Source organism: Scyliorhinus canicula, chromosome 5 (assembly GCF_902713615.1).
Source record: "Scyliorhinus canicula chromosome 5, sScyCan1.1, whole genome shotgun sequence".
Taxonomy (NCBI): Eukaryota; Metazoa; Chordata; class Chondrichthyes; order Carcharhiniformes; family Scyliorhinidae; genus Scyliorhinus; species Scyliorhinus canicula.
Window position 1 is genome coordinate 232987087 of NC_052150.1, and position 12662 is coordinate 232999748.

Consider the following 12662-nt stretch of genomic DNA (forward strand, 5'->3'; position numbering starts at 1 on the left):
TCCACCGAACCTGCACATCTTTGGACTGTGGGAGGAAACCGGAGCACCCGGAGGAAACCCACGCACACACGGGGAGGATGTGCAGACTCCGCACAGACAGTGACCCAAGCCGGAATTGAACCTGGGACCCTGGAGCTGTGAAACGATTGTGCTATCCACAATGCTACCGTGCCCCCTAAGCTGTTGCAGCTGTATAGAACCTTAGTTAGGCCACACTTGGAGTATAGTGTTCAATTCTGGTCGCCACACTACAAGAAGCATGTGGCGGCTTTAGAGAGGGTGCAGAAGAGATTTACCAGGATGTTGCCTGGTATGGAGGGCATTAGCTATGAGGAGAGGTTGAATAAACTCGGTTTGTTCTCACTGGAACGACGGAGGTTGAGGGGCGACCTGATAGAGGTCGACAAAATTATGAGGGGCATAGACAGAGTGGACAGTCAGAGGCTTTTCCCCAGGGTAGAGGGATCAATTACTAGGGGGCATAGGTTTAAGGTGCGAGGGGCAAGGTTTAGAGGAGATGCACGAGGCAATTTATTTATTTATTTTTACACAGAGGGTAGTGGGTGCCTGGAACTCGCTGCCGGAGGTGGTGCTGGAAGCAGGGAAGATAGTGACATTTAAGGGGCGTCTGGACAAATCCATGAATAGGATGGGAATAGAGGGATACGGACCTAGGAAGTGTAGAAGATTTTAGTTTAGGCGGGCAGCATGGTCGGCACAGGCTTGGAGGGCCGAAGGGCCTGTTCCAGTGCTGTACTTTTCTTTGTTATTTATCCTGCTGTATCAGATAGATAGATAGAGAAATACAGCACAGAACAGGCCCTTCGGCCCACGATGTTGCGCCGAACTTTTGTCCTAGGTTAATCATAGAATTTTGGACAATTTTTCATGGCCAATCCACCCAACCTGCACATCTTTGGACTGTGGGAGGAAACCGGAGCACCCGGAGGAAACCCACGCAGTCACGGGGAGGATGTGCAGACTCCACACAGACAGCGACCCAAGTCGAAATCGAACTTGGGACCCTGGAGCTGTGAAGCAATTGTGCTATCCACAATGCTACCGTGCTGCCCTTAAGAAGTTAACCTACACTCCATTATTCTACCCTAATCCAAGTACCTATCCAATAGCCGCTTTAAGGTCCCCAACTTTTCCGACTCAACTACTTCCACAGGCAGTGCATTCCATGCCCCCACTACTCTCTGGGTAAAGAACCTACCTATGACATCCCCTCTATATCTTCCACCATTTATCTTAAATTTATGTCCTCTGACAATCCTCTTCACTATCTGCAACTCCAACAATTTTTGTGTCGTCAGCAAACTTACTAATCAGACCAGCTACCTTTTCTTCCGAATCATTTATATACACCATGATCAACAAAGGCCCAGAATTGATCCCTGTGGAACGCCACTAGTCACAGCCTTCCATTCAGAAAAGCATCTTCTACTGCTACCCACTGTCTTCTGTGCCCAAGACAGTCTGTGTCCAACTTGCCAGCTCTCCTCTGACCCCCTGTGACTTCACCTTTTGTACCAGTCTGCCATGAGGCACCTTGTCAAAGGCTTCACTGAAGTCCATGTAAACAACATCTACCGCCCTCCCCTCATCAATCATCTTCGTCACTTCCTCGGAAAACTCGAACAAATTACTGAGGCACGACCTCCCCTTCACAAAACCGTGCTGTCCATCACTAAGAAGTCCATTTGTTTCCAAATGTGAGTAAATCCTGTCTCGAAGAATCATTTCCAATAATTTCCCTACCATTGCCTTGGGAACTCTGCATGTTTGACCTGGATCAGAATTTCAGGAAAAGGGCCAGACCCATTCAAGTGAGAATACTGTGCTGGGCCATGCCTTGAATAGGGGATTTGGTTTAATTGGATTTTGTTATTGAATTGGAACAGCTAAGGGGGAATTCAATAAGTGAATTCAATTTATGTTAACTACATTCTTAGAATAAACCCCGTTTTGATTGAAGGGTCCAGTAAGTCTGAAGAATCAAACCTACAGTGAAGGCTTTAGTGCTCATCCCAGCCAAATTCAACAGAAAGGTTATAGGTCAGGTGAACTTCATAATACACTTCGGAGTTTCTAAGCCCCGGCCCTTAACAGGAGTCATTCCACTGATCATAGGGGGGACATCACACACTGACCATAGGGGGGACATCACACACTGACCATAGGGGGGACATCACACGCTGACCATAGGGGGGACATCACACGCTGACCATCGGGGGGACATCACACGCTGACCATCGGGGGGACATCACACACTGACCATAGGGGGGACATCACACACTGACCATCGGGGAGACTTCACACACTGACCATCGGGGAGACTTCACACACTGACCATCGGGGAGACTTCACACACTGACCACGGGGAGACTTCACACACTGACCACGGGGAGACTTCACACACTGACAGGATGTGTTGCCCTCTCTCTGGGAAGCAAATGCTCCTGCTGGAGTGATTTCTTGCTCCAAAGATCTGCAGGTTAGGTGGATTGGCCCTGCTAAATTGTCCCTTAGTGTGCAAGAGGTTAGGTGGGGTTACTGGGTTACAGGGATAGGATGGAGGCCTGGGTTTAGATAGGGTGCTCTATCAGGGGGTTGGTGCAGACTCGATGGGCCGAATGGCCTCCTTGTGCACTGTAAAGTCTATGATTCTAACACCCAGCTGAAATCACTGCACTGGTATTCAACACTCTCCACTGTGTTAAATATCCAGAGGTATTTCAGGAATATTCCTCATGGACTTTTAAATGTCTTACATCATTTATTCAGCAAGTGCTGAAGCTGCAAATTCATTGTTGTGGAGCTCGGACCGTTGCCAATACAAGTTGCTGACTCACAAAATGTGGCGTCATTATTCAACCACAGACTAAATTTAGGGAAATCACCTGACACCAAACAGGTAAAGTCACTTGACGCAAATATTTACTAAACATCAGCTGTTCTCCCAGTGGGGAAAATGAGAAATAAACAGAATGACAATGAGCGACCATTTTATTCAGAGAATTAAAAGCAATCGTACATGGGCCAAAAAAAGGGAGCAGATCTATCAAACAGCAGCTACGATATCATCACAAAGAGACAGAGACATAAACATTTGCATTGCCCACAGGAAACACAGAAAGGAGGAGGAGTTTGAGAGAGTTACATTCAGTCTGAAAAGCCCATCAAATGGCTGGTGGATTTGAGGAAACTTAGTGTGAGTGTGAAAGGAGGATCCACTGGGTCCTTCTCCACGTGGGCACCGCTCAAGGAGCTCACTACGAAGAGTGCAGAAACCTGTTGAACGAGTTGTACGCAGACTCCAAGTCAAACAACATCTGACGCACCTGGTTATCATCCAGTTCATCGGAGGCTGACATCCCCGTCAGCTTCTGTAACCTGCAAAACACCACAAGGCATTGGAATCAAGTCACACTGTCCAAACCACAGGAAATCACTTCCCATTCTCTGTGTAACTGCAGAGTCAGTGCTCATTTAGTGTAGGGATGGCCCACCATAGAGCTCTCTCCCCATAGCCCTGTATCAATCCCAAACTAATCCCACTCTCTCCCCATCGCCGGTGTCAATCTCCAAACTAATCCCACTGCCCCACTCTCTCCCTATAGCCCTGTATCAATCCCAAACTAATCTCACTGCCCCACTCTCTCCCCATAGCCCTGTATCACTCCCAAACTAATCCCACTGCCCCACTGTCTCCCCATAGTCCTGCATCAATCCCAAACTAATCCCACTGCCCCACACTCTCCTCATAGCCCTGTATCAATCCCCAAACTAATCCCACTGCCCCACTCTCTCCCCATAGCCCTGCATCAATCTCCAAACTAATCCCACTGCCCCGCTCTCTCCCCATAGCCCTGTATCAATCCCAAACTAATCCCACTGCCCCACTCTCTCCCCATAGCCCTGCATCAATCCCAAACTAATCCCATTACCCCACTCTCTCCCCATAGCCCTGCATCAATCTCCAAACTAATCCCACTGCCCCACTCTCTCTCCCCATAGCCCTGTATCAATCCCAAACTAATCCCACTGCCCCACTCACTCCCCATAGCCCTGTATCAATCCCCAAACTAATCCCACTGCCCCACTCTCTCCCCATAGCCCTGTATCAATCCCAAACTAATCCCACTGCCCCACTCTCTCCCCATAGCCCTGCATCAATCCCAAACTAATCCCATTACCTCACTCTCTCCCCATAGCCCTGCATCAATCTCCAAACTAATCCCACTGCCCCACTCTCTCCCCATAGCCCTGTATCAATCCCAAACTAATCCCACTGCCCCACTCTCTCCCCATAGCCCTGTATCAATCCCAAACTAATCCCACTGCCCCACTCTCTCCCCATAGCCCTGTATCAATCCCCAAACTAATCCCCCTGCCCCACACTCTCCCCATAGCCCTGTATCAGTCCCAAATTAATCCCACTGTCCCACTCTCTCCCCATAGCCCTGTATCAATCCCAAACTAATCCCACTGCCCTGTTCTCCCCCCCCAAAGCCCTGTATCAATCACAAATTAATCCCACTGCCCCGCTCTCCCCATAGCCCTGTATCAATCCCCAAACTAATCCTAAACTAATCCCACTGTCCCGCTCTCTCCCCATAGCCCTGTATCAATCACAAATTAATCCCACTGCCCTGTTCTCCCCCTATAGCCCTGTATCAATCCCCAAACTAATCCCACTGCCCTGTTCTCCCCCATAGCCCTGTATCAATCCCCAAACTAATCCCACTGCCCCACTCTCCCCATAGCCCTGTATCAATCCCCAAACGAATTCCACTGTCCCGCTCTCTCCCCATAGCCCTGTATCAATCCCCAAACTAATCCCACTGCCCCACTCTCTCCACATAGCCTGTATCAATCCCAAACTAATTCCACTGTCCCGCTCTCTCCCCATAGCCCTGTATCAATCCCCAAACTAATCCCACTGCCCCGCTCTCTCCCCATAGCCCTGTATCAATCCCAACTAATCCCACTGCCCCACTCTCTCCAGAAAGCACTGTATCAATCCCAAACTAATCCCACTGTCCCGCTCTCTCCTCACAGCCCTGTATCAATCCCCAAACTAATCCCACTGCCCCACGCTCTCCTCACAGCCCTGTATCAATCCCCAAACTAATCCCACTGCCCCGCTCTCTCCAGAAAGCACTGTATCAATCCCAAACTAATCCCACTGTCCCGCTCTCTCCTCACAGCCCTGTATCAATCCCAAAATTAATCCCACTGCCCCACGCTCTCCTCACAGCCCTGTATCAATCCCCAAACTAATCCCACTGCCCCGCTCTCTCCAGAAAGCCCTGTATCAATCCCAAACTAATTCCACTGTCTCACCCTCTCCCTATAGCTCTGTATCAATCCCCAAACTAATCCCACTGCCCCACGCTCTCCTCACAGCCCTGTATCAATCCCCAAACTAATCCCACTGCCCCGCTCTCGCCCCATAGCCCTGTATCAATCCCCAAACTAATCCCACTGCCCCACTAACGTCTGTTGTGGGTAAAGTCTTGGAGAGGATTATAAAATAAATGATTTATAATCATCTAGATAGGAATAATATGATTAGGGATAGTCAGCATGGTTTTGTGAAAGGTAGGTCATGCCTCACAAACCTTATCGAGTTCTTTGAGAAGGTGACTGAACAGGTAGACGAGGGTAGAGCAGTTGATGTGGTGTATATGGATTTCAGTAAAGCATTTGATAAGGTTCCCCACGGTCGTCTAGGGGCTGGTTTAGCTCACTCAGCTAAATCGCTGGCTTTTGAAGCAGACCAAGCAGGCCAGCAGCACGGTTCGATTCCCGTACCAGCCTTCCCAGACAGGCGCCGGAATGTGGCGACTAGGGGCTTTTCACAGTAACTTCATTGAAGTCTACTCGTGACAATAAGCGATTTTCATTTTTTCAATTTTCATTTTCACTCTCTCCCCATAGCCCTGTATCAATCCCCAAACGAGATACGAAATGAATACTTTTCGTCAGTATTCACTCAGGAAAAAGATAATGTTGTGGAGGAGAATGCTGAGTCCCAGGCTATTAGAATAGATGGCATTGAGGTGCGTAGGGAAGAAGTGTTGGCAATTCTGGACAAGGTGAAAATAGATACGTCCCCGGGGCATGATGGGATTTATCCTAGGATTCTCTGGGAAGCCAGGGAAGAGATTGCTGAGTCTTTGGCTTTGATTTTTATGTCATCATTGGCTACAGGAATAGCGCCAGAGGACTGGAGGATAGCAAATGTGGTCCCTTTGTTCAAGAAGGGGAGTAGAGATAACCCCGGTAACTATAGGCTGGTGAGCCTAACGTCTGTTGTGGGTAAAGTCTTGGAGAGGATTATAAAAGATACGATTTATAATCATCTAGATAGGAATAATATGATTAGGGATAGTCAGCATGGTTTTGTGAAGGGTAGGTCATGCCTCACAAACCTTATCGAGTTCTTTGAGAAGGTGACTGAACAGGTAGACGAGGGTAGAGCAGTTGATGTGGTGTATATGGATTTCAGTAAAGCATTTGATAAGGTTCCCCACGGTCGTCTATTGCAGAAAATACGGAGGCTGGGGATTGAGGGTGATTTAGAGATGTGGATCAGAAATTGGCTAGTCGAAAGAAGACAGAGGGTGGTGGTTGATGGCAAATGTTCAGAATGGAGTTCAGTTACGAGTGGCGTACCACAAGGATCTGTTCTGGGGCCGTTGCCGTTTGTCATTTTTATAAATGATCTAGAGGAGGGCACAGAAGGTTGGGCGAGTAAATTTGCAGACGACACTAAAGTCGGTGGAATTGTAGACAGTGCGGAAGGATGTTGCAGGTTACAGAGGGACATAGATAAGCTGCAGAGCTGGGCTGAGAGGTGGCAAATGGAGTTTAATGTAGAGAAGTGTGAGGTGATTCACTTTGGAAAGAATAATAGGAATGTGGAATATTTGGCTAATGGTAAAATTCTTAGCAGTGTGGATGAGCAGAGGGATCTCGGTGTCCATGTACATAGATCCCTGAAAGTTGCCACCCAGGTTGATAGGGTTGTGAAGAAGGCCTATGGTGTGTTGGCCTTTATTGGTAGAGGGATTGAGTTCCGGAGCCATGAGGTCACGTTGCAGCTGTACAAAACTCTAGTACGGCCGCATTTGGAGTATTGCGTACAGTTCTGGTCGCCTCATTATAGGAAGGACGTGGAAGCTTTGGAACGGGTGCAGAGGAGATTTACCAGGATGTTGCCTGGTATGGAGGGAAAATCTTATGAGGAAAGGCTGATGGACTTGAGGTTGTTTTCGTTAGAGAGAAGGTTAAGAGGTGACTTAATAGAGGCACACAAAATGATCAGAGGGTTAGATAGGGTGGACAGTGAGAGCCTTCTCCCGCGGATGGAAGTTGCTAGCACGAGGGGACATAGCCTTAAATTGAGGGGTAATAGATATAGGACAGACGTCAGAGGTAAGTTTTTTACGCAAAGAGTGGTGAGGCCGTGGAATGCCCTACCTGCAACAGTAGTGAACTCGCCAACATTGAGGGCATTTAAAAGTTTATTGGATAAGCATATGGATGATAATGGCATAGTGTAGGTTAGATGGCCTTTAGTTTTTGACTTCCCATGTCGGTGCAACATCGTGGGCCGAAGGGCCTGTACTGCGCTGTATCGTTCTATGTTCTATGTTCTAACTAATCCCACTGCCCCACTCTCTCCCCATAGCCCTGTATCAATCCCCAAACTAATCCCACTGCCCCACTCTCTCCACATAGCCCTGTATCAATCCCCAAACTAATCCCACTGCCGCACTCTCTCCCCATAGCCCTGTGTCAATCCCAAACTAATCCCACTGCCCCACACTCTCCCCATAGCCCTGTATCAATCACCAAACTAATCCCACTGCCCCTCTCTCTCCCCATAGCCCTGTATCAATCCCAAACTAATCCCACTGCCCCACACTCTCCCCATAGCCCTGTATCAATCCCAAACTAATCCCACTGCCCACTCTCCCCCCATAGCCCTGTATCAATCCCCAAACTAATTCCACTCTCTCCACATAGCCCTGTATCAATCCCCAAACTAATCCCACTGCCCCACTCTCTCCACATAGCCCTGTATCAATCCCCAAACTAATCCCACTGCCCCGCTCTCTCCTCATAGCCCTGTAGGAACAAATAGGTGAACTCCAAAGTTGTTTATTCCTATTTGGCACAAGAGTAGAAAGGGAACTGTGGCCAAACCATGGTTTGCAAGGGAATTTAATAATAATAATCTTTATCAGCATCACAAGTAGGCTTTCATTAACCTGCATTGAAGTTACTGTGAAAATCCCCTAGTCACCACATTCCGGCACCTGTTTGGGTACACTGAGGGAGAATTCAGAACAGCAAGTCTTTCAGGACTGTGGGAGGAAATCGGAGCACCCGGAGGAAACCCATGCAGACACGGGGAGAACGTGCAGACTCCGCATAGACAGTGATCCAAGTGGGAATCAAGCCGTGATCCCTGGCGCTGAGAAGCAATAGTGCTAACCACTGTGCTAATTAGAGATAGTATTAGATTCAAAGAAGAGGCATATAAATTAGCAAGAAAAAGCAATAGACCCACAGTTTAAAATTCAGCGAAGGCAGATCAAGGGATTGACTAAGAAGGGGAAAATACAATTTGAGTGTAAGCTAGTGCGGAATATAAAAACTGACTGTAAAAGTTTCTATAGGTATGTAAAGAGAAAAGGATTGATAAAAACAAATGTTTTTACAGTCAGAAACGGGGAAATTCATGACAGGGAACAAAGAAATGGCTGAGGAACTAACTTCGTACTTTGCTCCTGTCATCACAAAGGAAGACATGAACAATGTACTGGAAGTTCTGAGAATCACAAGTTTAAGCGAGGAGTTGAAGGAAATGAGTGTTTGTAAAGAAATGGATTTGGGGAAATTAATGGGATTGAAGGTGGATAAATCTCCAGGACCGGATAATCTCCATCCCAGAGTCCTTAAGGAAGTGGCCCGAGAAATAGTAGATCCATCGGTGGCCATTTTCCAAAATTCTTTGGACTCTGGAATGGTTCCAACAGATTGGAGGGTAGCGAATGTAACCCCGCTATTCAAAAAGGGAGGGAGAGAGAAAACAGGGAACTATAGACCAGTGAGCCTAACGTCGATAGCAGGGAAGTTGCTGGAGTCCATCATCATGGATTTCATATCACAGCATCTGGAAAGCAGTGATGTAATCAGATAAAGTCAGCATGGATTTATAAAAGGGAAATCATGCTTGACAAATCTACTGGAATTCTTTGCGGATGTAACCAGTAGAGTTGACTTCAGAAGGCTTTCGACAAGGTCTCACGTAGCAGGTTAATGTGTAAAGTTAAAGAGCATGGGATTACAGGTCATGTCTTGAGATGGATGGAAAGCTGGTTAGCAGCCAGGAAGCAAAAAGTTGGAATAAATGGGTCTTTTTCTGATTGGCAGGCAGTGACTAGTGGGGGTACCGCAGGGATCTGTGCTGGGACCCCAGCTATTCACATTATATATTAATGATTTGGACGTGAGAATAAATGTATTATCTCCAAATTTGCAGATGATACAAAGTTGGATGGGAGGATGAGCTGTGAGGAGGATGCAGAGATGCTTCAATGGGATTTGGACAGGCTGAGTGAGTGGGCACACGCATGGCAGATGCAGTATAATGTGGATAAATGTTATTCGCTTCGGTAGCAAAAATAGGAAGGCAGATTATTATTAGAATGGGTGTAAATTGAGAGAGGCGGATACTCAGCGAGACCTTGGTGTCCTCGTGCATCAGTCGCTGAAAGTAAGCGTGCAGGTACAGCCGGCAGTAAAGAAGGCAAATGGTATGTTGGCCTTCGTAGCAAGAGGATTCGAGTATAGGAATAGAGATGTTTTACTGCAATTGTATAGGGCATTGGTGAGGCCACACCTGGAGTATTGTGCGCAGTTTTGATGTCCTTATCTGAGGAAGGATGTTCTTGCTATGGAGGCAGTGCAGCGAAGGTTTACCAGGCTGATTCCTGGGATGGTGGGACTGACGTTTGAGGATTAGACAGGGTAGATTCAGAAAGAATGTTCCCGATGGTGGGAAGTCCAGATCTAGGGGTCATAGTTTGAGGATAAGGGGTGAACCTTTCAGGACTGAGGTGAGGAGAAATGTCTTCACCCAAAGAGTGGTGAATCTGTGGAATTCACTACCACAGAAAGTAGTTGAGGCCAAAACATGTGATTTCAAGAAGGAATTAGATACACCTTTTGGGGAGAAAGGGATATGGGGGTAAGGCGGGATCAGGGTATTGAGTTGGATGATCAGCCATGTTCATAATGAATGGGGGAGCAGGCTTGAAGGGCCAAACGGCCTCCTCCTGGTTATATTTTCTATGCATCTCTCGGTGTAAGTTTCTTTCCTATTTAAATTGATGATTATTACCCAGGAATTCACTATCAAAACTCACCACTGATTAACTCTTTCCTTTCCCTCGAAGTCCGCTGGCAGATTACTCATCCGATTCATCGTCTCCATGAGTTCCCGGAGATCAGGCTGGATCTGAGGAAGTAGTTAGGTTTAGGAAGAATGCTGTGCTCCACACAGATAACATATTTATAATGGTTTGAATGTGGATGAATCATAGAATCTCATACGAGTTCTCAGTCGTAGCAATGCTGTTTATAAATCTGGTCATCAACTCATGACCTGCCGCCCCTGACCCAGTTGCTACATGAACCGTGTCCCCTCTGACACTGTTGCTCTCTGAGGTTAGTCTAACCTCAGTGGCCGAGCCTCATTTTCCCATGACCCTGTTGTTGGGAACATAACAAACAATACCTTGTTCAGCAACATCTCCTTACCTCATCCATGGCTCTGATCTCGAGACGTAGCTTATCCATGACAGTAATGAAAAGCTGTGGAGAGAGGGAAACACATCGAGTCAGAGTGAATACAGAACGAGGGATAGGGAAAGACGGATAGTGAGTTAATGGTCAGTCCTGCGCTGATAGACAGTGAGTTAATGGTCACTCCTGGGCTGATGGACAGTGAGTTAATGGTCAGTCCTGTGCGGATGGACAGAGAGTTAATGGTCACTCCTGCCCTGATGGACAGTGAGTTAATGGTCACTCCTGCCCTGATGGACAGTGAGTTAATGGTCACTTAAAGATTTTAACTTCCCCAACATTGAATGGGATTCGTGTAGTGTTGGAGGCGTAGATGGAGCAGAGTTTGTAAGGAGCATCCAGGAGAGTTTTTTTTAGAGCAGTATGTAAATAGTCCAACTCGGGAAGGGGCCATACTGGACCTGGTATTGGGGAATGATCCCGGCCAGGTGGTTGATGTTTCAGTCGGTGATTACTTTGGGAATAGCGATCACAATTCCGTAAGTTTTAGAATACTCATGGACAAGGACAGGAGGGGTCCGAAAGGAAGAGTACTAAATTGGGGAAAGGCCGAGTATAACAAAATTCGGCAGGAGCTAGGGAATGTGGATTGGGAGCAGCTGTTTAAGGGTAAATCCACATTTGAAATGTGGAAGTCTTTTAAGGAAAGGTTGATTAGAGTGCAGGACAGACATGTTCCTGTGAAAATGAGAGATAGAAATGGCAAGATTAGGGAACCATGGATGACAGGTGGAATTGTGAGACTAGCTAAGATGAAAAAGGAAGCTTACATAGGATCGAGGCAACTCAAAACTGATGAAGCTTTGGAGGAATATCGGGAAAGTAGGACGAATCTCAAACGTGCAATAAAGAGGGCTAAAAGGGGTCATGAAATATCTTTGGCTAACAGGGTTAAGGAAAATCCCAAAGCATTTTATTCGGATGTAAGGAGCAAGAGGGTAACTAGAGAAAGGATTGGCCCACTTAAAGACAAAAGAGGGAATTTATGCGTGGACTCAGAGGAAATGGGTGAGATTCTTAATGAGTACTTTACATCGGTATTCACAAAGGAGAGGGACAAGACGGATGTTGAGACTAGGGATGGATGTTTAAATACTCTCGGTCAAGTTGTTATACGGAAGGGGGAAGTTTTGGGTATTCTAAAAGACATTAAGGTGGACAAGTCCCCAGGACCGGATGGGATCTATCCCAGGTTACTGAGGGAAGTGAGGGTCGAAATAGCTGGGGCCTTAACAGATATCTTTGCAGCATCCTTGAGCACGGGTGAGGTCCTGGAGGACTGGAGAATTGCTAATGTTGTCCCTTTGTTTAAGAAGGGTAGCAGGGATAATCCAGGGAATTATAGACCTGTGAGCTTGACGTCAGTGGTAGGCAAACTGTTGGAGAAGATACTGAGGGATTTCTGGAAGAAAATAGACTTATCAGTGATAGGCAGCATGGTTTTGTGCAGGGAAGGTCATGTCTTACAAACCTAATAGAATTCTTTGAGGAAGTGACAAAGTTAATTGATGAGGGAAGGGCTGTAGATGTCATATACATGGACTTTAGTAAGGCGTTTGATAAGGTTTCCCATGGCAGGTTGATGGAAAAAGTGAAGTCGTATGGGGTTCAGGGTGTACTAGCTAGATGGATAAAGAACTGGCTGGGCAACAGGAGACAGAGAGTAGTGGTGGAAGGGAGTGTCTCAAAATGGAGAAGGGTGACTAGTGGTGTTCCACAGGGATCCGTGCTCGGACCACTGTTGTTTGTGATCTACATAAATGACCTGGAGG

The 12662-nt window shown here is 47.0% G+C and overlaps 1 protein-coding gene across 4 annotated transcripts in view; it reads right to left on the minus strand.

The window, feature by feature from the left end:
* Nucleotides 1–2994: 2994 nt before the first annotated feature.
* vps28 (VPS28 subunit of ESCRT-I) overlaps nt 2995–12662 on the minus strand; it is a 39632-nt gene continuing 29964 nt past the window's right edge. For 3 of the 4 annotated variants that reach the window (XM_038798741.1, XM_038798742.1, XM_038798743.1), the window contains exons 8-10: nt 10846–10899; nt 10452–10543; nt 3165–3399 (exon numbers count right to left, since the gene is read on the minus strand). In XM_038798741.1, the coding sequence (XP_038654669.1) occupies nt 3279–3399; nt 10452–10543; nt 10846–10899 (267 nt within the window). In that variant the 3' untranslated portion in view covers nt 3165–3278. Of the gene's footprint in view, nt 3400–10451; nt 10544–10845; nt 10900–12662 lie in introns of all 4 variants that reach the window. The other variant, XM_038798740.1, reaches the window with a different exon arrangement.